Raw genomic sequence first — 27,650 nt, forward strand, 5'->3', positions numbered from 1 at the left:
CGCTAACGGAATTTCACGAAAAACCAGCAAAAAAAAAAACAAAAAACACACAAAAAAGCGGGACAAAAAAGATAAATGGTTTGATTGAAAATCCGGTGTATCAAAAACCCTGGGGAGTGGCGTCGATGGTTTCGTTTCTGGATGCAAAACTCTCGTCATAGTTATAGGGGTGAGGGGGATAGGAGTGGGAGGGGAAGGGCAGGGGGGGGGGGAGCTTTTAAGCCGGGGTATATAAAACGATCGGGATGGTGTAATTTATCGTTCGAAACCTTGGGTCGGTACCTCGTTAAGCTCTGGAAACGTCGACAATGGCGAGCTCGGTACTGCACCGAACTGTACTGGAATGACCACTGCGCCAACTGCAACCAGTTCCGGAAAATATTACCGCTGGGGCGACCCATTGTCAAAGCTTTTAGTCTATTAGCGGACATTCACTACTGTTATTATTGTTATTATCGTTCTTATTATTATTATTATCATCGTTGTTGTATATATATATGCTTTTCATTTTCATTTTCAAACCACGGAGAAAACCCGACACTAATTTCAATGCCCAGCTTTAAAAAAGTTCACTTTTTTTTTTTTTTTTCTTCGGAAACCTGAGAAAGCTCTCTGATTTCACCGTAACTGCGGGGAAGTTCTACATATTGCCTGTGGAATGCGTGACTGGACGTAAATTCAAATGGATTTTTAATGGAACTTTACGATGCCCGCGCGAAAAGCAAGTTTTTGGATGAGCATGAGTTCTCGCGACGACACGTTACCGGGCGACGAACGGAGTAACGTTATTTTCGCCGTTGGATTAACTTTGAAAAATTCTGGATGCGTTGCGGATGTTTTGAGAATCCCCGGTATCAATCAGGTCATGTTATTTTCACTCTGCGTCCTTTTCTGTTCGAGTTAGGATGCGGGGGAGTAAAGCTTGGGTCGAACGACCACTAATTACGGAGGTATTGTTCGACCCTAGAAACTATGGGGAGGATCTTTGAGCAGTGACCCTGTTGGAAAGGGGAAACGGGAAGAAGGTATAATCAAGTTTACTCCATTCGGTAGTCTTTCCTGAAAAAGTAAAAGCCAAAAGCTGTTCGAAAGGAGGTAGGGAGGAAAGGGGACTTCGACGGTTCCGATCCTGACATCCTCGTGTTCGGGAAAAGTCTATCGGCAGATATATCCCCGTCCCGTCTCTCTATTCTTCTCGTTCTCCAATTTCAGCCATTAGAAGTCCGCGGAATTTCTTACTTGATGTAATTAAAATCAAACAACGCAACGCTTACAAATCCTAACGCCGGGCTTTCCGCACGTGTGCAATAGACGTGCACGTATATAGATTGGTGTTTTTCTACGCTTCTTCGCTGACTCGATGATCAGCAAAATTCCATTTTCTTTTATTTTCCACCGAGCTTAAATGAGTTTCGGAAAGACAAGAGCGTAGTCTTGACACAAACAGGGAACACCGATAAATGCGCCCAGACGAACGGCAGACAGTCTGATTGTTATCGGGAGCGAAAGTAGTCGAGGCGCATTTTTTATTCCCAATCCGGCAAGAATTCAATCATCTTCGCTTCTCTATAGCTCTGTCTTTTGTATTCGTCATTTGTTCGCCGTAAGGTGATCAAAATAAGTACAATTATATATATTTGTATTTTTTTTCAATGTTCACGACCAGTCGCCCGAGTGTGATATTTTCGGGTATGCCGAAAGCTCATTGTTAATTTCTTACTTTTTCACGTTAGAAAATTTAATGAGAGATGATAATTAGAATTCGTATTCTATTTTCTTTGAAGAGTTTTCGGTACCGAGAGTGAATATTTCATTTTAGTTGAAGCTCCTTTTCGATTCTCGCCGTTTTCTCTCCTTCCAAGGTTTTCTGAGATTCCGACCTTCGGGGTCGGTCTTACGGGGTTCGGTGCTTATTTCGGGATAGGAAAAGGATGAGGCGAGAGAGCCGAAGGGAGAGGGAGGAGAGGATGCAGCCTACGCAGCACGCACATAAAACATTCACGGGACTTCTAATGGACGAGTGACTGGTTCTGAAATAGGGCGGGATAGATAGACCAGAGATGAGAGAAAGGTACGAGATCAAGGGAGCAGATATGTACGTATAGACTGAACGGGGGAATCGCGGGAGACCAGAGAAAATGAAGACAAATGAATGGTTATTATACCTACGTAGAACCCCGTTCTTACCTATGTAAGAGGATTTCTTGCCGAGTCACCTAGTTTAGGACGAATTCAAAAATTAATTGAATTTCGTCGAGTACACGAGATAAGAGAGAGAACCACAATTGCGAAATGAACAGCCCCTTTAAAATCACTTTCAGGTTCATCGGAATAGAAATTTTCAAGCTCGCTTCTCTCCCGCGTCGCGAGTTATACACGTATATATACATATACGAGTTAATCCCACTAATTGTAAGTCGGTTAATTGCGTTACGATAAACAATAAAAAAAAAAAAAAAAACCTAATTTAATTTATCACGAATATGTTTGTCGTTTGATATTTTTCTCGTGGGATTTACGTCACTTTTTCAAAGATTTTTCCTCCGACATCGAGATCCCGGTTGTTGGTGCGGTGGACTAATTGTGGCGGAGGGTATCGGAGCCTCCCCCCTCATTTTATTCTCGGTTTATTTATTTTTATTTTTTGTTTTTTATCCCTGCGGGATGAAACGGCGCAGCATCATCGACCGGCTATGGGGAGGTATTCGAGGGAGCCGGGCGTACCCGACGAACGGAGTATCGAGGAATAAGGGATAACGTCTTTATCAGCCACCTTCAAACGTGACCGACCTCCGTTCCTCTGAGGCGTCGCATTCTTTAGAGCCGTACGGAGTGATAAATTTCTTTTTCCCTATAAACGAGTTCGTGTATAGTGGACACCGATAAAGGGAAATTCTATGGGAATACCGTCTATAAGGATCAAAGCTTTTGTTCGAATTTAACGGAAATCTCGAGGCAAATTAACCGTAAAATCGTTTTTAAAACGTTCCAGCTTCATTTTCTGCCGAAAATAGCTCGCGAGAGATCGACATGCCAATCGCTTCATAAAGTTTGAGAACCTTTTCTTTTTTTTTTTTGAGATCGTAGCCACGAAAATCGTGAGCTACGATTTTAATTTGCTCTTTCAGATTTTTTCAACATTCCGTGATATTTTTTCTTTTGTCCACGAACATGTGGACGAAATCGAGTAGGGAGAAAGAGAAAAAAATAAAAAATAAAGAACAACGGTGAACGGAGTCTCGACGGAGAATCCAAATCAGAATTCCGGGCTTGCGTTCTCTCAGAATCTGAGTTGTAAGTTGCGTCACGAGGTCTTGCAGGGTCATGTGCACGTGGCCTGAGCGGCGAGCTTGCGAACTCCGGGGAACCAGCGAAACTTTATCGAGTTTCTCTCTTTCAGGAGATACTTATCTCCGATCAAGTGCCGAAGTTTACTGGTTTCTTTCTTCCCTTTTTTTCATTCTTTTTTTTTTTCTCTCTTTTCTTTCACTCTTTTATTCTTACTACTTTTTGGTTTTCTTCCGTTTTGTTTTTCTTAAGTTTACTTTTTTGTTTTCAAGGTTTTTACTCCACGTTTCTTATATCGTTTAGTTTAAACGCCGTTAACCCGATAGACAATTTAAACTCTGTATCCTATCGGATCGAATAATTGAAAAAAAATATCCGACTTCGGTCCGAGTCTCCGAATTTTTTGGATTCTAATCGGTGCCCCTCTACGATTCAAGCGTGAGACATGCGCCCGACACAATCAGGGCTCCCTGTGGCAGGTTTAGGTCGCGAGATAGGATCGGGAACAAAGCGTTAGAATTAATGGTTCAGATGATCGCCCCGAAGCAATTCGCCGAATGTAATTCTTGGTTATTTGTCTTTGGCTCAGAAGTTTATTTCCCAAAGACACCGCAGTTACAGCTTCGGACCTTTTCAGATTCGAAGGGAAAAGGGTTTCCGGGATTGGGGGGGGGGTGGGCGCTCTGGAAAACCAGGTTCATCATATCCTGACTGCCAAAATTCTCTCTCGTTTCGCTCGTGTGTCCCGAGTTTCTCGGGGAAGTGAACCATCTGCGTGGTTCCGAAACAAGCGCCCGGCCACAGTTGTGTATAGGTGAGTCGACAGGGATAGCGAAGGTGTAGCGATATCCTCAACGGCGGAGCTTGCGAAGCTCGCGCGAAGCTTCGACCCTGGGAATGACAAACAACGTTAGTTCACCGCAAACTAAGCTTTAACTATACCTGGAGAATCTACCGAACGAAGTTGTAATAGTTTTGAAACGTAATTAAAGCCCTTTAAGCAGTGATCAAATTTTGGGTTCCGCTTAAATATATTCTCCGATGTTACGGAAACCGACCAATCGACGAACCTACCCCTTCGCCAGGTCGTCGAATTCCCAAATCTCCGACGGACGAAAACCTTTCGTTTTCTCTCAATCGCGGTCTACGCGAATTCGGAAACTTGCGGATATCATTCGATGCAACGATCGACGGATCTATTCGCTTGCACTCGGCGGTACACCACGTACCGCGTAGATGGGATGCTTAAGTTTGAGACACGGAAAGAAGGAAATACAGATGCGGTTCGAGGGGCGAGGGATGGATGATAAGAGGAATCGAGGGACGGGTGAATTCGGAGGGTTGCGCAGACGGAGGGTAGTCGGGTGGGTGGCGGAAAGTTCTCTGGTTTTCCACGGGTGCCGCTACCGCTGAATGAGGTACCTCCAGTCCGTAACCGCCTCGCGTCGTGGCTACAGCTTCCACCCTCTGAAGCACGTTGCGCGACCCTTATTGTCACTATTGAGAATCAGATTAAAAAAAAAAAAAAAAAATTGAAACACAAAAAATTTTTTCATTCTAACGTTGCGATAATAACGGCATAAATATCACACACACACACACGTATATTCTGGAATATATTCGAATACATATTGGCGTGTGTTTTATCATGTAATAAAAATTTTCGTTTTATTTTTCACAGCAATAAACCGCTCCGCACGATATCGATTCAGAGATAATATTCGTCGATGATTTTTATGTAGAGATAAAATAATTTTCGTAACAATTTATCGTTGTAGAAACGCAAGTAAGCTTGGGGGTGAAGTTTGTTGGCAAAAAAACAAATATGGGAGAAAAAGTTGTACAGTTTTTTGGGTTTATTTGTTGATTCATTTTTTTTCTCTCTCATTTGTTGGGAAAAGTACGCGTTACAAAATGAGCGTGAAATTTTTATAAATAAAGCCCGAAGCGAACATTCAAATAAAGTAGAGAATTGAAAAATCATAGTTTCGTCACACGTGTACAAGTTAGTTTTATTCGCTGTATTCCCTTCTGCTCAGATTACTCAGATCATGTCGTGAAAATTGGAATTTTTTTTTTCTCTCCTCTCGAAAACACCATAATCCATGATCACATGAAATTCGGTTGTATCTTTAATCTGCAATCTTTCTGACTTTTTCATGGCATTCATTTTTTATCACGTCGCAACTCGAAACGACGTTACAATCAGGTGGACAGAATTCGTCCGGTTATTTCAGTTATTTTCGACACAAGTTTCGATAAAATTCGAAGGCCTTAGGTGGTAGATGGAGAAAAAAAAGCATCAAAATTTTAATCGACTTATTTCACACACTACAGATAACGATGTCGAATAACGGTATGCTGGAGATAATAATGTCAACGTGCCGTACAAAGTGAAGACGATGGTACATCCGAGTATTGACGATTGATGAAAAGATTTCGAGAATTTCGAGAGGACCCGAGATAACACAGTGGTGCGAATTTCAAGAGGAATTTATTCGATTTCAAATAAATCTTCTTCCTTTCACTATTCTCTTACACTTCGCCAGATATTCGTCATCCGCAGCTGGTGGGAAAAAGAAATACTTTTCTTTTCAAGCGAAACTTCGATGACTCGAATCGTGCGAGACATTAAAATTTTCGAATCTGTGAAAAAAATTTGTCAACGAGTTCGATTTGAATAAATCAGATCGCAGCGTGTCTCTTGTGGTGAAAATCGATCGGCGCCGATATCGTCGATAATAATTGAACGAATTTTAATTACATTACGCGAATCAGAGATCAACATGAGATCTTACTTCAATGACAAATATTACCAATCGCTCCGACTCAACCGGCGATGGTAATTCCGGTATAACTCGAATTCCCATTAAATTGGGATTGTCGCAGACAAATTATACCCCATCCCATTCGATAGCGATCTCTAATTAATTATCAACGGTGAATATCGATAATTAGTTTGCGGCGAGCGGAGGAATAGAAGTCGATTCACATCCTCAAAATCCTTTCCGATCCATCGGTTCTACCTGTATAACGTCGAAAGTACACAAGAGAGAAGAAAGAAAAATACAATCATGTACGCGTGGTATCGTGAACGGAAGAATTTAGCGTCGTAGTTCGATGCGAACGAGTGACATTGCGATGATTACGTTACGCGTGTTTCTGTTTTCGTTCGAGACCGCTGATAAGTTATTCGTAGTGCGGAGCCGGTCGGAGTAGGGCCGATCGTCCAGTTCTCCGCGGTCTTCTACCGATTTCACGCCAGCCTTCGGCGTCAGCGTCGAAATTTCTAACGCCAGTGCACAAGGATTATAAAAGTCAAAAATTTTAAAAGTGAATCATCACGACTGTCGCCTGGACCGCAACGGTGGTAGGAACGCCGTCCGTTTCGGGATTTAAACAAAGTCTAAATACAGTGCGTGTGAATGATGTAACGATCGCCGCCTGGTCTCAGTGAGGGATGCGATTTTGGGTGATCCAAAATTTGCGCACATTTTCAATGGGAGTCCTCGGTGCCGCGTGAGGAGAGTGACTTCGTTTTTTGGAAACAATATCGTCCCGATTTTTCGTCGCAGTTGCGACGCCAGCGGTTGAATTATTGGGATACTTCCCGCCATTGACTTTCGATAGTCCGGTTCAACGTTGACCCGCTCGCGCAAGTTTTTGAAACGAATAAGACCGGCGAAAAAAAGAAATCGAAAAACAACGCGAGCTCGCGAAGAATTTCGTGACACACATATAGAACGTACAACATTTTGTGCCGCATCTTTTCGACTCGCACTCCGCCTGGTCGGTGCAAAAGTGATGAATAGTGACATCGCGTGATATCAAACGTTCCCAGGGTGATTACTTACTACAAACACTTTTATACAACCAGAACTATTTTCCACCGATGTTGGACTGACAAAAAGGTAACCATTGTTGTATACAAGTTGCAACGTGCTTATTGTCCTCGTAATGACACTACTCCACTTTTCAATTCATCTTTTTTCTACCAGTTGTGTGTCATTGATCGAGAACCGACGTATATCTTTACCTCGTTTCCAGATAATCGAGTGAACGAGAACGAAATTTCATCCCCCCGCGTTCTTTATTTGTAGTGGCGTAAATGCGTGATAATTTACAGCTACAGTTTCAGCTCGTACATTCGACGGTTGATCTAATATTCACGAAGCATTTGCCACGATTGATTTTCGAAGTTGTTGCCAACGTTGTCATTCTTACCGTCGTTATTATTATCGTTAATGTATTACGGTCATTACGTTGGTATTATTAGAAACCTACCGGTATTTCGATGTTTTCCGAGGGGGAGCGAGGGACTCCGGTGAATTTGATTAAAACCGTGGGAATTGGCGGATGCATTGTTAATGCATTTCCGGGGGTGCATAATGGCTTATAAAATTTTATCGACGTCATCATTTCCACGGGGTTGTTGTTATTTTAGGTACGTACGTCGATACGTGTACGTGCGTCCAGCTATAAGTGGCTGTAAAAATTGTTCAAAATGTCGGATTCTGATGCTTTTCTCTATTTCATTCTATTTTCACGTGACTAGTTATCGTGAAAAACACTCTACATCTGTGACGCAAATAACGAAAAAATGCAATTGGTAATTTGAAAAAAGGCTACAGAAAGAAAATAAAAAAAAAACACGATAAATGGAAGTTTTTCTCTCTTCGTATATATTCTTTGCGTCCTACGTTGGGGGGTGGTGATGTAGATATACGTACGTACAAGGGTTATTGGTATAGGATAGCATACGATTTTTGGAGTGATTTCAACCGGGTGCAGGATTTTGCTTAGAACTTTATTGATTCGAACCGGCAAGCTTTTCCCAAGTAGCGAGATGAGTTCCGTGTATACGGAAAATTTAATTTCCACGTAGGCTGCGGAAACGAGATGTAACGGTACGAACGATATACATACAGTACACGTATATACCCGCTGTGTGTATGTGCCAAATCCTACACACTTTGTACGAAGCTTTCATCCCCTCCCCCGGTATCGAAACGTGCAGGCATAAAACACACACGTGTAAGATCAGACGAAGAATTCTGTTCTATGGGTAAGAGATAAATTTCGGAAGGCTGATATCCTTCCGAATCTATAAAAAGGGGAGAGAAATTGATATCGTGAGAAAGAAGAAAGGAGGGAAAAAAAAAAACCCATGTTATGAAGTTATCGTTATCCACGTTTTTAATTGGCAATGAAGTTATCAATTTTCCAGTTTTATTTGAAATTTATTGAAGAATAGTAAAAAAGGTAGGAGTCGACTCCAACCAGTTGTTCAAAAATTCTATGAAATCCGAGACCTTTTGGTATTATTTTGTTATTTTCACTTTGTTTCGGTTTCATGTTCGCAGAATATGTCGTATCCGAAATTCATTGAAATATTTTTTATCTGAGGGCGATTGAACAAATATTTTGATTTGTCAAACATTATCTCGATTCTTGCGGTATCTGCTCCCGCTGCGATTGACACGCGCGTGATGAAAAATTCTCTCTTTTTTTTTTTTTTTTTTTCCCCCAATCTTTCACATTGTGCTCGAATTTGCATTGGTGTCACCGGCAGTATAAATTGAAACGTCGATTCCAGGAACTAAAGGATCTCGTCACGATAGTTCTATTAATTATTGACCTCGTTCAATTATTCCGTAGATATGTCGCTACGTCAAAATGTAGTTTGAAATTACAAGTTCTTCTATTTCCAGTGATTCGTTAAACCGCGTAGTTGCGCATAAGTAGTCACAGCTACTTTAATTCACTTCGGAACACGTTCAACTTTACGAGGTTATCATTCGATGTAAAACCATGCGGATAAAATTATTATGACAATCGATAGGAGATTTAACATATTCGCGTTTGAAATTCATTCGGCAAAGTTGAACGGTTATCGAATAAAATATGGCTGCGTATAACATTCGGTGGATCGATGTGACGATATCCCTTCATTGCTTCTTAGGTCGTGTGAAATGTGTGCGAATTTGTGCCTCGGGTCAGGTTGGCCTAAATTAGGTTGGATTAGATTAGGGGCGCATAGGGTTAGTGCCACAGGGTGTCCAAATTGATACCGGGGGTTTTGATAACTCGACATCCAAATTGGGTAAAAACCGAATAAAGGAAACTTGCGAATGAAAATTGCCTGTACAGTTTATCTCGGTGGCTAAATTTAGTGTAGTTTTTTCATTTTTTTTTTCTTTTCATTACTTTCAGGTTTTGAGGTATTGAAATTCTTGGCTCGTTGGAGCTTGTACTAGACACCTTATAACAAATCCTGCTTTCCGTTCAATGGAATACAATTTCCTTCGTCATCCTATTTGCCGCGGGTATGAAAAGAGACGAAAAAAGAGTTGGAAACTTGAGAACTACGTAATTTATTCAAAAATCAGGCCGATCGAAACACGACGAATGCGGTACACCTCCTCCTGGTAAAGCTCCTTGGTAACAAGAGAGAGAGAAATATGTAATACCCATTTTTTTTTTTTATTATTAATTTGTTTTTATTGTCTCCTGAAAAGCGAAACTTCCAAAATTTTAACGATCACGTTTGAACCGGAATGAAACTTTCGAGATAGAACTCGAAATCAAATTACCGTAAATGGCTCGGAACTTTTATTCGAAAGCTGGAAAACCTGTGGCGGTGGAACAAGTTTCTGGTATTTTTTTACTTTGTCCAAATTTTCGTTGGAAACTAATTCAGGCTTTACCTATAAAGCTGTTTGTACACGAAAATTGAATCGCGGCTAACCACAAACATCGCATACTTCAAAAAGTCCTACCAAATGACACGTGAAGATAATTTTTTTTTTTAACTCGAAAAACATAATTATCAATCCCGCACGTCGGTGTACAATGTACAATGAATTGTTTCACATCGTTAGAAGTATTTATTTTCAAAGTCTTCAACGCCTCTGGGGTAAAGTATAAGGTTCAAGCACGAGCATTTAGAATTGTGCGTCACTTCCGGTTACTTGACATTTGGCGATTATGAAAGCTGGTATTTCAAACAAAAGCTTTAACATCGACGGGCATACATACACGTATATACTTTGGGAATAAGATGGCAGTGTCTGATCTGTTTATACTCTGATCCTTTTTAAGCTCTCAGGACATTTATGTATTATACTTTTGAATGAAAGCTTCACAATCGAATTATCGAACAATTCGGTTCAATTTGAAACCCCCAATTTTAAAGCTCGACCCCTATTTCACCATCCACAGTCGTGTCACAATGGTTTCTTTAACGTTGAGTTGAAACGAAAGCTCGATTTCTTGGAAACTTTGCTTGTACTCGGTGAATCGTAATAGTTCAGCCGGCGGTTTGGATGGTAGAAATAATTTGAATTGTGTTTTTTACCCTGTATTTCACTTATCGAAAGTTTAACCCGGTCTCCTTCGCACCCCGTTCCCGAAATAAATTCGAACTCTCTGAATTCCGAAAGCTCATTATCTACGAATGACTTTATAAAGCTCATTATTATCTATTAGATTTTTAAAAACACCGAGTCACTTGAATTTTCCATGATTCAAAAACCTCTTTGAACTCGTACAGTGAGCCAAGGTCGAATTGCGTAAGCTCCTCGAATTCGAAAAAAAGGTATCCACCTGCTTTTCGCTTTCGCAGAAATCTCATTAAGGATTATCCTTACGTTTTAATTGTTTTAAAACAATCTGTTCTCAAATAATTCATGGTCCAGCTTCAGCTCGATCGAAATGCGCCGTACATGGAATCACGATGAGAAGCTCTTTTCCCCCCTGATCCTTTTAGATGGATTAGAAATTGATTTCGATCCGCCGATTCGTTTGATTTTTTTTTTACCGTTTTCAAGAATGTATTTGAACAATTTTCAATTTCATTCTCACATTGTTTTCGCGCTTCGGAGTACAGGTGACCTTGGATTATAACTCGAACAAATTTACGAGAAAGCTCGTTTCGAAATGCCCCTCGTAACGCTGCACATTGAGAAAATATATTTTCACGGTATTTCACGTATGTACGGAGGGGGGTGGGCAACGGATTATCGGTTTCGTTTCACTCCGCATCGCCTTTCTTCTAGTTTTAATTTTTTTTTTCACACACTTTTTTCTCTTCCCCCCTCTCCTCTCCCGACGAACGCCTTACCCGTCGTCTAGCGGGGTTGTTAGACGAAGGTACATAAAGCTCGGGTTTCGGGGGGGTGCGTTTCGTATTTATATCTCTCGGTGGTCGTCGATATCCATTTCACGCCTAAAAAACCCTCGATGTTTACCCCGGCGAACGAATATATATAAATACACACTATATCCATACAGACACACATGTGTATATATGCTTCTCGTAGGGCAAAGTTGCCATTAACGAACCGCCACCGAAATTGTAGGTAGGCACCTGCACTCCCTACGTAATACATCGCTTGCCATTTTATTTTCTACGGAGCGGTGTATTCAATGATGAAATTAACTTCAAGCCTGAGTCTCGTTACTCGAATACTTTTTATCACCGTGGCTATTTTCCAGATTCTCAGATAACCTTGAAAAATATTTTGCAGTCACGTTGCGGAAGTTTACTCATAGTAAAAAACCGACGATTTCTTTTTTTTGGGAAAGATCGAACATCGGAAATTTGAGGTAAAAATTGTGGCGTCACCCTGAGGTTTATTTTGATTATTTTCACTCAAATTCACACGATTTTTCACAAGGACATCGATCCCTTCCACCCTAATTGAAGCGAAATCGCTTTTTCTCTTTTTTTTTTTTTTATTTTCACGTATTCGAACGGTCACAAATCAATTTGACAAACTCAACAAACCGAAATCTCGTACGGTAGTTTTTTCAATTTACACCCCTGCGATCCACGTGCGTAAATGTTGAGGGAATAATTTATCACTCGTAAATTATCACGCGGATGTTAATTACCCCCAGTTAAATAATTTCAAGGAGGGGTTCGTTACAAAAAATTCGGAATCACATCCTTTCTTTGTTTCGCCGGCAGAAAGAGAAAGGGGAAAAAATATCAATCAAAGGAAACAAACATATAAAAAGTGAAACGGGACCTTGGATCGGTTATCATGCCTCGGTCGTACACGTGAAAGACGTCTAGACGACGACGACGACGACGTCGACTAGCTGTGCTACCCACGTTTCTACTTGATAATGACGAATATATAGAAAACAGAATAATAATACGAACAATAATTCATGTAAAAAGGTGAACGTCTACGCCTACTTCTGTTCTATGAAGAAAATGAAAAAAGGAGTATTTAAATGCCCACCCTTATAAATATACCGTACAGTGCAGGCGCACCATCCCTCGTTTTCCATAACATACAACCCTGCTACTCATAGCTATTTCTCGTCGCAAGTCAACTTTTATTATCCTACAATTATTTACCGAGACACGTAACCCCTCTGAGTCACGAATACGCCTACGGGCGCACAACGAAGTTAAAGATTGCCGAATGATATTGTTACGATACATAGGAAATTTTTTCAAAATTTCCTAAATCTTTCCCAATTCAGTGAAAAAAATTTTATCCACCATGAACAATTTTTTTCATGGAACGTTTTCGGGTTTTTTTTTCTTCTTCCGTTTTCAACAATCTCGTCTCAATTCTGGAGCTCGAAGATCGTTGGATTTTTCAAAGACGTCAGGTTCCGTGGAAATGACCCATACAAAAAACTATAGATCTATGTCTTATAACCGGTAGTTTCACTTTGTAGCTACGCGTAATGCCCTAAACAATGTTTTGCATAAAAGTTGGCAATGACCATTCGCGTTGCCGTAGACCATGCAAATATTTGTAATCTATGTAACGGAGTTGGGTGAGGTTGAGTTACTTTTCTTTTCTTTTTTTTTTTTTTTTCTTGTTTCTCGTAAGGGGTGGAAACGCGAAGGAAAGAAATTGTGATGTTTCGTGATTGACGCGAGTAAAGTAGAGTAAAGTAAACTAAATTAAACTATATATATTACGATACAAAAGCTCGCGTACCTCGTAATTCAGTCTTCTATACGTGCATTAGAAAAATGGTTAATATATCCATATTGTCCAAGACTTACGTGACTACAATCATTTTCGATTACGTAAAACCCACGAATAACTACACCCCTAATCTATGCAATATACACGTACAAATTTCTTATACTATGTATTTCTTTTCACTTTTCTACCCTCACAACTACTCACATCGAACACGACGTGAATTGTACACGTGTCCTAATAATCTGGTTGGAATGAAAACTTTCATTTATTAACTTGATTCGATTTCAATTCTTTGCCAAAGTGGTGTGAAAAAATTTACTAACTCGTGCGTTAATTTATACGCAATAGTTTGGCGACCGCTCGAGAATTCTCGACAGAGAATTACCTATCCGCAAGAAATTTTATCTCGACGAAGAATTTTTTAGAAAAAAAATCGCGACGACGAAAAAAGCCTATATATGAAATTCTCTTTGCGTTATAATGGAGAATGGATATACGTAGGAGGAATATGTAATAAAACGTACGTCAAGACCGTATGCGGAGGAGGGCTGATGATCACCCCGCCAGGAAATGAAGAAAAAAAAAAAAATCAAATAGATTGAAATCTACGTCAGTTCGTGACAGCGCACGAATTGACAAAAATCATCGATAAGACGGAGTTGGGTTACCTGTGCGCGAATGAAATAATTTCACTTTTCGGAAATGGAAAAAATCACACCCTATAATTATTACAGTTGTCAGACAATCGTCTTTGGAAATATGAAATTCCTGTATCTTTTCTCCGCGTTTCCGTTTACCTGAATTTCACCTAGAGTCTAACAGCATGACTTATGCCAGGGGTAGGTAAAATCGAGTGAGTTACGTCGACCTACTATGCACGTAGGTATACTGCACGGATAACTGTGAAATATTTTTTCCGTCTCTTTCGTTTTTTTTTATCTTTTCTCCCAACAAGCCATCTCCGATACACCGAGCCACCGACGGATTTCAATTCTTTGTTCTTCTTTCACATCGGTGCGGGATGAGAGTAAAAATAGAAAATGGTGAGCGAGACAGAAAGAGGGAACTGATAAGAAGCAGGACCAAAACGAACATAGGAAACGAATGGAGGAAGATAAAATTAAATAAATTTCTCCATATTCTATTCTACTCTTTTCTTTTCTCTCGATTTTCTTCACATCCCACGTAAGATGTTTCGGGACGAATGAAAGAAAGCTAAATGAAAAAAATCGACCAAATGAACGGAGGATCAACCAAAAAAAAAGAAAAAAATTCAAAACGAAATGAAAAACAAAAATTCAAAATCTGAGAGCTTCGAGATGGGGGTGGGGAGGGGGGAAGAGTAGCTTTCGCGTGAGAGCTCAATTTTGCTTCTGAATAAAGTTAAATTCGTGGGGGTCGCGGGTCGTCGGCGGGGCAGGGCAGGGCGGGACGGGACGGGGGGATGAAAGAGGGTTAGAGTTGGTCGTGGCAGATGGCGAGATAGCTTCCTTTCTGCAAGGGCGCGCGTTTTGACACGGAACATCACATGTGATTTGAATAAATGGCGTGTCATGGGTACAGCCGTATACGTATAGCAAGTGCGCGGAGCGGGAGAAGAGGGAAGGTGGTAGAGTGGTGGGGGGAGAGAACGAAAAAAATGAGGTAGAGAAAGAGAGAGAGAAATGGGTGAAAAAATATATGTCCACATATATGCGTACGTCGTACGAAGAATGGGGGCGGATATTTCCTAGGACCAACTTCTCTTCGTCTGTAGCCGCGGTACCGCAGCGTCTACACGTGCGTTTTACATCTGCATACGTGCACAGTTTTACATAAAAAACGTACGTAATATCCACATACTTGATAGGTACGTCTATAGAAATGGGCCGTACGTCGAACGGAACCAAGTCACAAGAGTAGTAGTGGGTTCATCTCTGACGTGACGTATGAGAAGCTCGCAAGAATCTGGAGACTCGTTGCGAATAGGATGAAGATATATATGTATATATAAAAAAGAGAAACTTTAACAATAATCCAGACAAAACGGGGGGAGAGTAGAGGGAGAAAAAAAGAATTTGTCTTCGTTGCTTTTCAGGGGCTCTAGATTTTTATCACCCAAAAGGTTAGCGCGAGGTAGATTCGTATTTTGTAAGTGAAGGACGAGAAACGGGAAAAAAAAGAGAATGATTCGATGAAATTTGGAAAAGAGATAATAAAAATGAACAGAGAGGATTACCGAATTTGACTGTACGTTCAATCCGGCAGTCGTTGATCATAAAAAAATATATTTTTTAAAGATCAGTGGAAACCACGTCCGGAACGAAATCACGAATATTATTGCACAATTTTTTCCCCCTTCCCTCCTCAAATTTTGAGTAATTTTTATTTTTCAAATTCACGGACACATCGTACGGTTGCTCGCGTATCCCGGTGGCAATCATCCTTATGGCTATTCAAGGTCGACGAGGGTAGCTAATTCGTCTGGAGATTTGAAGCCGTTGTAAAGGGGGCGTGTGCGCGTACACATTACGGATATGTATATACTAGTCGTTCGAAGACGTATAGAAGAGGAGAAAAGAAGAGAAAAAAATGAATCAAACAGTGCGGTGTAGGTTTAGCAAGACCAGAAGTAGTACGGTAACGCTTTATATGATACAATATAAGCTCGGCGAATGTTACAATCACTCGAGATATTCATTCCCATAGGAACTCGCGGAATGCAGAGGGAGAAACCAGGGAATGCCAATCAGCGCATGAGATATATCTTTATACATGTATACCGTGCGTCGCACGGTGTGTGAGTGTGTGTAATCCTTTGGAAAATTTAATTAACTCTGTACGGCACAGGCGTCAAATCCCTAGATCTCTCGTCCCCCCCCCCCCTCTCTCTCTCTCTCTCGTCCCCCTCGTCCCCCCCCCCCCGTCCTCTTCTCTTTCCTTTCCCCAATTCTCCCTTTTCCCTTCTCTCTTTTCTCGTCGAGGTTGTCTCGTTCGTCTTTCCCTCCAACCGCCATTCCGGCGTCATGTCTAAAAACTTTCGAGCGGAGTTATATAAATTTCCTTTTGTTTTAACCTGTGGAACGCGCACTCGCGTCCCTGCGTAAGTTTGTACGTACGTATATAAATCCCGGGTGATATTTCCATACGTATATTTATGTACGCGCGGTATAGTTGACACGTTAATTAATCGTCAACCGGAAGTTGAAAACGCCACCGACCACAACAAAGCTCTCATGTAGTTCCGGACCGCACCAACCTACACGAACTTTGGATTACATTCTATATTTATACATATATATATATCTGTAGCTACACACCTCGCCCGATGCCTAACTCGAAGAACGAAGGGGTAAGATAGCGAGGGACAGAGCATTTTCGTACCCGGAAAGCTTAACGAAATCATGTTCCAATAGGATCTCACCTACTTAGATTTTAGAAAAGAAAAAATTCTTTAAATTCTCTGAATTTCTATTAATCGATCGGTCGATTTTTTAATTTTTGATAGACACAGAGCTGAGGGGAAATTTTAATTTTTTCCTGATTTCAATCGGTTACTCAGGTCTTTTTGGACAAGAAGAGATGATTGATTTTATGTTTCGTTTTTCTCTGTTTCAGGATTAACTCAACAACGGTAGAAGTGAGTGATATTATGTGATACGAATAATTGAAAAATGTTCATCGATAAAATGATGAATACATCGAAAACACGATCTACGATGTGGCTGGTGGGCGTCGTCGTTGTATTCGCGGTCATCAGTAACGGTGAGTTTTTATTTTTCTCATGACAAATTTCCCCCCATTATTTGCCCTCTACAACAATAAGTTTCGTCTACTTCTTCGATTTTATCGACATCTTCCAACATTGCGATTGCGGTAAGAAACGAGCAAAAATAATTAAAAAAAAAAAAAAAAAAAAAAAAAAAAAAACGATTCGGCTGACTTTGAAAGGTGAATAAAAGTTGAACGCGCGAACGAATTCGAAAGAACGAATAAAATGTACGTTTCGTTTTCGAAAATTGACAAATTTTTTCATCCGTCGACGACGCACTTGAGATTTCCATTTGTCGAGTCACCGCGCCGAACAGAACCCATAATGAAAATGAAAATGTTTTTACGAAACTGTATCCGAATCGTATATTTTTCGACAATTGTTGTCGGGTTTTTTTTTTTTGCGGCCCCCGGAGTAAAAGTAAGTTTATCGTATCTCTAGTTTTTTGTGTAACGAAAAAAAAAAGTGCAGTCGAATTCGGTGACGCGCGTTGAGCTTTTATTCACGTTTCAAAATTGAGTGGCTTGTGTTTTGCCCGCAGTGTACATAACGTCAGCCACCTGCTGACCGCAAATGCCACCGTCAGCTGCGGGTATGCTAATTGACCGAGCGAGGTTTTATGACGGCTTCATTTAATCTGATTAAAACGATTAGATATCGCGGACTACCCGCTGTTTCAGTCCTCTCGATGTTTAATTAATGAAAATCGACGTTTCCGATTCGACCACCCCGTAGGAAATACCAATTTTTAAATTGGTAATGCGGTTATCGCGGAAAATGTATCGTTATTTTATATCATCGATACGAATCGTCGATTCCAATCCGATCCGGGGACAATGGAGAGACTCTCACCCCCTTCTCTTTTTTCGAAAAAACATCGCCCGCTCCGGACGACCAAAATTTTGCGTCCTCGTTCGAGCCGCAATCAAAATCACTTCGGGTATTCGCATCGTAGCTAAATTCATGTAAATCTGTTCATCGATCACTTCATGTACTCGTCCCGTTTTATGGATCGGACGTTTGATACCCCCCCCCCCCCACCCCCCTCCACCGCGGATTGTTGTGTCAAGGCGTGTGAAAATAGGAGTGCATCGTGCCCGACTGTTTTATTGATAATTGATAGTCCGGTGAATACAAGCTAGGATATTCGCTACTCTATTGCCCACGTCACGTACGGATCAATTGGAGTATGACGAGCATCAAATTGGGAAAGGGGTTCGATTCGATCACGCTCTAAAAATTGGCGAATTACATCGACGGGAACAAGAACGTACAACGAAATTTCCCTTTTTCATCTCGATTACAAATTTTTTCTCTTCCCCAAACTTTTTTCAGGACTTCGATCACCTTTCGAGATGTACAATCAACTTTACTCGAAAACTTGTGAAAAATTGCGACTAATTTCACGCGAGTCTTTAAACTCCTAAATTTTTTGCGAAGCTTCGGAAAATTACGACTGATTTTCAAAAACTCCGATCATCTCCGAATCCCATCCAGGGGCTTTGATTTGTTTTGTTTTGTTTTTTTTTCACACTGCGATTTACCGGTATTGTGAAATCTGAATAACTGTGCGATATTAAAAACGAATTTTAGAGTTCACACAAATTTTTCCCTCTCGCAGTTTGATGTAAAACTGGCGATGGCAATCAGTTATCGCAATTTTTTTTTTTTCCGACTCCTCAACCCCATGAACTTCACATATGAGCGATACTAACGGATTGATGTTCTGAACTTTTAACGTCGAAATAATTACCCTTTTCAACCGGCTGGCACCCCTTCGGAATTAATGGCGTATACATAAAATTTCAGGAGATTAATGCGCATCAAATACGTGCCAATAAATGCTAATTAATTCACCTATAGCTATCAGAATTCCGACGTAGACCGCTTCAGAGGTGTCGTGTATTCCTGATTGATGCGTCTCCGATTGATTGTCGAGTTGAAAAAATTGACGCCCGTTCGTAATTCGAGCTTTTTAGTCAAAACTCATGTCGTTCGAGGTGTTTTTTTTTTTTTTAGTTTTTCAAACGAACCGAACCACCAGATATCATCGAACGTCGGCACGATTCAACGATCTCGAAAGCTCGCGAGCTTTTTGAGAGAGTGAACTTAAACATCAGGAATACACACGATCCGCTAATTACACCTACACACGTACGCATAAGTACGCGATAATGAACGATGACTTTTGATCCTCTTGACTTTGTTACATCAGCTACCGGTCAGAAGCATTGTCTCGCTGGAAGCTCCGCGTAGGTGGATGAGAGTTACATTTGGTTCACGAACGTTAGTAGTAGCTCAGATAGTAAAGCTAAACGCAAACATTTGTTTCCGAGCTTTTAGACTTCGCGGAATCGGGCCGCATGATAACTTCCAAAAGATACAAAGCTTTGTTCTCTGGTAAATATGTATTGTACGCATACATATATGCACGACGATAACTCGAGTAGATACCTCATTGAACGAACGTTGTATAAACTTACGCATTTTACATTTGGAATTTCCCATCCATCAACCGTGAACGAAATGAGATCGACGAAGCTTATTTTTGAGACAATGTTGCCAACTATATCCAAGCTTCATTGTCGATGAGCTTTCGCATTGTAATCGAGCTTTTGTAAGAAATTCTAGAGGACCGTTGCGAATACAACCGCCGATCCACCGATCTTTCATTCTGCATTAGCATCACTTCGGTAGTAGTAGTGCTCGTAGTGCTTCCCTTAAACCGTGGAAAAGCCGCGAAAAACTTGTGAAAATTCATTCTGAAGTCAGTTCGTTCCGGTTGTCAGAGTTTTTGGATTTTCATGACGGTTTTACTTCTGTACCGTATCCGATACGTGGAGAAAAGCTCTGTCAGAATCAGGGCGAGAGGTCTTGTTACCATGAAAACGCTGGTCAATTAAATTTGAATTCTAACCCCGCGGATCTCCGCTATTTCTCAACTCTAATAGTGATAATAATTATTCTTCTCATTTGACGGAATGCTAAATTCATTGAACGAGACGGATGGTTCGCGGTATAGTACCGTACGACGGCGGGACGCGGAAGAACATCACACGAGTCGTGAGCTTGCGGTACTCTAATCCCATATATTATTCATAAGCGATCCTTGATTACCTCACTACACGGGCTTTTGCATTCGACTGTTAATTCGACCTAATTTTTCATCAACCCCAACGCGGATCCGGACCATTTCAGAACTGTTGCGCGAATCGTGATAAAAAATATGCACGTAATGCCCCCGCACCTTTCGCTACCGCAATTAGCTATAATCGAATAACAATATCGAATACGTAATTTCGACAAAAAATTTTTCTAGCGAAAAAATATGAAAAAGCTCGCAGTTTTGGAATCGATTGAAAAATCAAATCACAGCCGAATGAAAAACACTTCGAGGAGTCCATAGATTTTTGCATCGAAAAAATCGAGATTTAACGAGACGCGAAAAAAAACTGACCAATCTCGCGAAGGCATAGCGTATACGTATGATAATAAGTAGAGGGAGTTAGTAAGAAAAAAAAGTAAGGCAAGCGTTAAAATAATTTTCGCTACTCTGCTCTCTGATTACAGTAAAATTAACAGGTATGCAAACGCCGTGCAAACCGCAGCGGAACGAACAGCGGCAGCGCAGTCGGATCGTTTTTAACGTACACGTAATAAATGTTTCCTATAGCGGGTGTGGTGAGTTTTTCTGCTCGTTAGTGAAAATTTTTGCGGAGTTCAAAGCGAAGGTAAAATTATTAAGTAAAGTAAAGTAAAGTAAAGTAAAGTGAAACGCACAATATTTTATGATGTAAGCTTCACATCCATCCATCCATCCATCCATCCATCCATCCATCCATCATTCATCCAGACCCGTATTGTAAAACCGAAACAAAAAGCTCGCGGCCGAAGAAAATTGAGTATAATTGTGTTACGTATAATTACAACCACCTTTTATTCAGAATCCCCTTTTACATCTACCAGATGGAAGGGAGGAAAATGGGATGTATAAATAAGGGATCGTTTTAAACGGGGTTAAAGACAACAAAAAACATTCCAAAGATGAATAGCTCTGGTTGTGCAAAACCCGCTTTATGTTGCCGACCTCTTAAAGCACACCCCCTCGCTCGACCACCGACACTATGGTAAATACCGCGGGGGAACGGTGGCGAATTTTACATCCGTTTATTCAGCATTTTGAACACTTAAACTCCATTCATACCCCGAAAGTTTTCAGGTAGCTTTCGGCGAAAGCCGAAAATTTCGAACACGTCGACGATCGAACGAGCGCCGATCGATTTATTCAGATCCGGTGATTCGAAACGGAGTAAAACTTTTGGTGGTTCTGATGCACGAAAGTAGTGCGACTTTGGGGGGGAGATAGTTGTAGAATCCGTTTGTTTTCTGTCCCGACAAACAAAAAAAAAAAAAAACAAGAGCTTTTGACGCTTTTTTCCTGTACTCGATAAAACATTCATCCATCCACCCCAGATCTTTGCGGAACTGGATCAGCTGTTCTCATGTTTCACAGATTTTGTCGGTCGCACGGATCAGTTGAAAACAATCACCAGAGCTGTTTTTGTTTGTGTCATGCTTTATGGATCATCATCCACAGCACAGACTACTCACATTACAAGCGCGTATGCACGTACATACATTGTTGTACGCCATGTACCTCATCCATCCGACAAACATGGCCGACTGTTATGTACATACAACCTAATATTCCAGAGCTTTGGTTTCCCCCGTAGATTGAATGAAGCGTCAAAACACAACGGTTTTCTCTTTGACACGCGATGCGTATGTACAACGTTGCCGGCGGGAATTGGCGGTCTAATTTTCCTTCTCTCATTTTCCACGTACAGGTATGTTACAAAATGTATTACACCGTGAACCTATTTTCGATTCGCCAGATCATATCGGCGTGAAATTTACCTCGGAGAGTCAGAATTCCTTCTTTATTCCCCCCCACTCGAAAGTCCGTTATCTCGTCTCGTGAGAAAAACCGAACAGATTAATCAATAAATGGATGAAAAATTCATCGGCGCACAACATTCGCGAAGCATACGGGTACGTGTGTATCTGTAATATTGGGCGATATATTTTGCCTGCAGGCGTATAGGCTTTCTATTAAATTGATTAGTTGTTCATATTTCAGCCGCCCCAACTATACGAATTATATATGGAATTATATATTGAAAATTTGGTTTTCGCTTGTACACGTACGTATGAACTCGGAACAGCGGAGGGTACGGGTGGGTACATGGGTACATATTCATGTACGCGTACTTTACATGGTGGTGGGTCGGTATAATATCTGAAAATTTGAATAGGACCTTCGCTATAGGGTAGGCTGCATTTTGTAGCAGTTTTTAATGGAACTTCCCCTACTTCTCTTCACCTTTCAACGTCATTTCTTCGATCGTTGTACCACACGTTGCACTAGCTGCGAACAAGGTCGTGGCGAAACGGAAATTGATATAAAAAAGCACCGGCGAAAAATGGGCAGGAATACACGCTGTGCGGAAAACTTTTCCTTCCATTCATTTTCAACCTACGGTTGTATGAAACTCTTTGCCGAGATTCTCTTTATTTTCCATCGATGTAGTCAAGACACCGTTTCATTTCTTTTCGCCGTTCGCGTCCTCGATCCCCGAGTCAAAAGGCGTAGTGATGAAAAGCGCAACATTTGAAATATAATTCCAATGATAATAATTACGGAAGATATATCACGCAGGCGAGCAATCGTATAATTCAAAACCTATCTCTCGAGCTTTCCACTTTTTTGGATTTTTTTTTCGATCTTTTTTTAATTTTTTTTTCTGCAACGTCTGAATCTCCTTCCGCGCTAATTCTTCATTCTAGGAAAATTGCTGATTCAGATTGTGAGAAAGATAAAAAGTGGTATTTATAACTCCGCTCTGGTTTCCGGGTCTTGAGCTTGCGCGTTTTATCGAAAAAAAAAAAAAAAAAAAAAAAAAACACCGCCTACGAACGGGGACGATACGAAAAAAACCCACTGCGAAAAGTTTTCTGTGCGAATAGATTAGGTGAAACTTGCGAAAATTAGAAAAAAATAAAAAAAAAAACACCGATACACGCGGTATGGACGTAATCCCTCGCTGATATTTAGCACGTATTAAGGTAGATTATTCGATCTAAAATTTAAATTTACTCACACCATCCACCCATAACCGTACATGATTTGCTATACGACGTTAGCCACACACCCACCCTACTTACCACGTGACGATGCCGCGACCTGACATCCTATCCGTGTCTCTTAATTACATTTTGACACTCTAGGTATATAACATGCCTGTGGAAAAGGTAACTAGGTATATATATATATACACGTACACGTATACGTAGGTGTATATATCTGATACACGTACAAGGCATATAGGTATCTAATGAGCATTAGTTTCATGAGAGACGACATGAACAATTACCGCTACGAGAAAAGGGAAAATAAAGCGCGGGCGCGATCCTTTGAAGGACTGATCGACCGGTAGAATTTTTTTTAATCAAAACAACGGATAACAATATTTCTCCATAATTCCAAGATTTCCTCGGCCTTCCCGCCCTTCCTGGTTTTCGCGAAATTCAGAAAAAGCTTTTTCCCCGATCCAAAGTCGTATTTTTACGGAAGAAAGCTCACAAAAAGCTCCGGCCGAAGTGCGCGGAACGATATGTCTTCCGTATATCCGGAATCCGTTGAAGTAAAAATGGGAATCGTGGGCTCGCAAATTTTTGTTCTTCAAATCTCGAAACTGCGCACGTCACGCTGTGATATTCGTTGGGTAAAAACACTTGTAAAATTTCACAGGACGATCGATATAAAAATATCTCTCGGCTTTTCCTATAATCTGCCGCTCGTCGAAAAATATTCGCGCATATCGATATCTTCGAATATAGCGACGCTGAACCGAAAGCTCGGTGACACGCACGCGGGGTGGAAAGGGGTAGGGCGAGATGAAGTACAAAGATATTACGACGAGAAACGTAGTGAGAGCCTGGGAATGAACTCCCAGGTATATAGGAGTACATACGTTGTAGGGGCAAGCTAAAGGTCATGCATATATGCAAGCTTGACGAGAAACATGTCAGTGTGTACGAAGTGTACGAATCCACCTATGTACATACGTATGCCCGTATACACGCAAACATTACGTGTAAACATACTTGTATGAAAACCCACATTTACGTGGCACACAAATACGTTATTATATTATTTATGCACATCCAAGTCCGAAAGGGTGGCGGTCGACGGAGAGTGGAGGGGCGTCGGTGCCGCGTATGGTAGGTAGGTATACATACACCGTTGCCCAGCGAACACGAAACGTGAAACGTGAAATGTGAAATGTGAAATGTGAACTGTCCTCGCTCTAGCTTTTACTTGTAAATGCGCGGAAAACAAGTGAGAAGCGGGATAAACTTTAGCGTAGAAATTACGCTCCTTATTATATCGGAGGTAAACGTTTCCGTAAATTAGGTGTTCCGAATTCTCCTAATTACCTAACGAGCAATTACTGCAATCTTTAAAAAACTGAACCCTCACGATAGCTCGGACCTCAATTTTACTCGTGGAGATCGGCGTGAGCTTTTCCAGTCAGTTGAATGACTTCGAAAACTTCATTGATTACCTATTTCACAAATTTCACGTCGTTGATCTGCGGAAATAAACGTCTCGTTACTTTTTTTTTCATCGAAATCAAAACCTTTCGCGTAATTTTCGATCGTGCCTGTTTCCGAGCCGTGACGTCGATATTCGACACACGCTGTAGGAGCTTACGTTGTTTCCAAACTTCCATCGGCCGCACTTAACGTAAAAAGAAAGGTGAATAGTTCGTAATGGCGCGTCCAGATATATAATTTCTGTCGATCGGGGTATTCGCATACCTCGTGCCCGTGAAAAGCTCGCGTGTTTTTTGGCATTGAAAGCCACGATTACGGGGTAAAAGGTTCGAGGTCATCGTGTACGTTATGCATTGATCATCGTCTGCGTATGGAGAAAAAAAAAAAAAAAAAATCGAAGTCAGAAAATAAATAAACGGTTAAAACGAAGGAAAAAATTTGCAACCGCTGCAAACGATGCGAGAAAAGTTTGAACGGAATTGATAGGTATATAATGTCATATTCAGAGCGACTCTTGAATCGAGTACCATAAAGCTTATTTTCTGAAACTATATTGCGAACTACAGTACGATCGCTTCTTTCACGAGCTTTGTACAATACGTACGGATCAGATAATTTATCGGTGTATATTTATAGATATGGTATATAAACATTATATATACGTATACCGATTACATCGGAAAATTGAGGAAAGTTTTTCAATTCCCTGCAAGCTCGACTTGCAATAAGCGCGAAACATACTAAAAAGTTGAAGCGATAGAGAAAAATGAAGGGAAAAAGCAATCGACCTTTCGAGAGCATTAATTTCTCACAAGTCGGACCCCCGCCGATGGAACGAGCTTTCGAAAAATTTCCGAAATTGTTTTCGATCCCGTTGAAAATTCATCCCCGAGGAGTCTCGACTACATCGTCGCGATATTCATTTTTCGAACGGTGCGAAAATATCCCAACGTCTTTCACGCGTCAAAGTCGTGACCTTGATCGCTCGACCTTGCAATACTTATGGAATAACGTACCAGAAAGAGAATCGTTTAACGAGACGCTCGCCGTGACGTGGGTTTCTGCAGCCCTCTAGACAGGATTACGTCGCGTTCTACCGAGCTGGTTGTTCGGTTCTAAGGCTTTAAGGGTGGAGGGAGGAGGGAAGAGGGAAGAGGGTTCGCCGGTGGTCGTGGTTGTGGACGTGGATGTAGATGTAGATAGGGATGTGAGGGTGTCGTCGGTGTAGGTGGTGTCGTCGTCACCCCGACCTGTATTCCTCTCGCGATTGCATTGTTGGGAAGGCGTGCATTGTTTGAGCGGCGATATGCCGCCTCAGGCGACCAATCAACGCCGTTGCTAGTCGTGCCTTATCAAAGATTCTCGCGCTCCGACTAACAGACCGGCACCATCGCCACCGCCACTACCACCGGCATAGGCGAAAGCAGCAAAAGCAACTTTTCTGAGGAGCATTCGAGCTTCGGGGAATCAACCAGGAATAGGCATCGTGCCTAGATCGTGGCAAAGGGAGAGTCGCGCCGCGCGCCTCCTTTGTACCAAGGAGGCTTCGGGATCGCTATACCGTGGAAAGAAACTTGAAACCGCGCGACGAACTGGGAGGAATTATACGTACGTATGGATAGGAAGGAAGGGGAGAATGAGAAGGACGAGAAGCCGGTGAGAGATAACGTTATGGGTCGAGGGCCGATGTGGCCACTGATACGTCTGGCGGAAACCGATCTTTACATTTTTTTTTTTTTTCGGTAATTTTTTTTTTTTTTGTTCGTTTTCTCTCATTCGACGAAGATAAAATTTGACAAGGTTTCACCTGTCACGAGGAGCGGTAAGTGACGTCGGTTTATAAAAAAAAAAAAAAACCAAGGGTTGCATCGAATTTTTCAACAAAATATCCGCGCACTTAATTATATACCTAGGTATATTAACAATTTTCCGATTTGTGAACACCAATTTTTGAGTTTCTTTTTGGATCTGCATTTCCTCCGTTACATCGGACAACGAGATGATAATTGATGGAGAATCCGTACGCTGTACGTTTTTTTTTCGAATAACCCATGACTTTTCTGGCGGTACGAAATAAGCTTTCACAAAAACCAAAATCCCGCAAGGAATGGATGGAGGAGAAAAAAAAAAAAATTTTCCCCCTTATAAATGGAGACGTGCGTCAATATATCTGAAAATCCTGACACTAATAGCTTTGGGTTACCTATATCCAGAGTGTTCGATTTAATGATGTGAATTTTTATAGATTTAGGTATATTTTTTGTGCTCACTTTTTGTTGTTTTTTGTTACGTATTTTTTTTTTTTTTTTTTTCTACAGTAACGCCTACCTACCTCGCTCTCGCGTTAAGTGTGCAGGAGAGAAAGGTTGGAGGGTTTTTCTATCCGTGGCAAAAATCACTCAAACAGCTGCGAGCGTCTCGAGTCTGCACAGTATACTATTTATATCGATAGATTCTAAATGTCGTTAGAGAGAAAAAGAAAAAAGTTGAAACAAAAAAAAACGAAATTCCAACCACTCGCAAGATCGCGTTCGTACAATGCATGATTTGAAAAGTAGCAAAAACCAAACGAAGCTGATCCGTCAAATCCTTCGGATTTCGAAAAAAATATTACAGACGTAACTCCGAGACAATAGAAATAGCTCAATATACAGGTGCATCTCAAAAAATAAATGTGGATCGACGAAATGGAAGTAAAAAAATCACGGTAGGGCACGCCGATGTCGTTGTACACGTGATTAAATTTTTGCAATTACCTCTCGACCACTTGAAAAAGAAAAAGTTTTCCAAAACTTTTTCTTTTTTAACAACGTCGTAAATTTCTGAATCGCGATAAGGTCCTATCAAGGATCTCGTGTACGTATAGGTTCGACGCTGTCGGTTCTCCCGCTGCGCGGGCCGTGGTATGAAATTTGCGAAGCGAATTAACTGGCCCCCCCCCCCCCCCCCCCCCCCCAAGAATATTTGAATATTCAGAAAAAAGTTGCGGAGCTTGCCAAAGCGGCGCCGAGTATATACCGAGCGATATAATT

General features: G+C 41.1%; 1 protein-coding gene across 3 annotated transcripts in view; it reads left to right on the forward strand.

Moving 5' to 3' along the window:
- The first annotated feature begins 4,730 nt into the window (after positions 1–4,730).
- The window catches only part of LOC105687818, a 234,995-nt gene continuing 212,075 nt past the window's right edge, over positions 4,731–27,650 (forward strand). For 2 of the 3 annotated variants that reach the window (XM_012403717.3, XM_048651488.1), the window contains exons 1-3: positions 4,731–4,938; positions 5,626–7,199; positions 16,845–16,991. In XM_012403717.3, coding sequence (XP_012259140.1) covers positions 16,901–16,991 — 91 coding nt within the window. In that variant the 5' untranslated portion in view covers positions 4,731–4,938; positions 5,626–7,199; positions 16,845–16,900. The remainder of the gene's footprint in view (positions 4,939–5,625; positions 7,200–16,844; positions 16,992–27,650) is intronic. The other variant, XM_048651487.1, reaches the window with a different exon arrangement.

The sequence above is a fragment of the Athalia rosae genome, chromosome 2 (assembly GCF_917208135.1).
Source record: "Athalia rosae chromosome 2, iyAthRosa1.1, whole genome shotgun sequence".
Lineage (NCBI taxonomy): Eukaryota > Metazoa > Arthropoda > Insecta > Hymenoptera > Athaliidae > Athalia > Athalia rosae.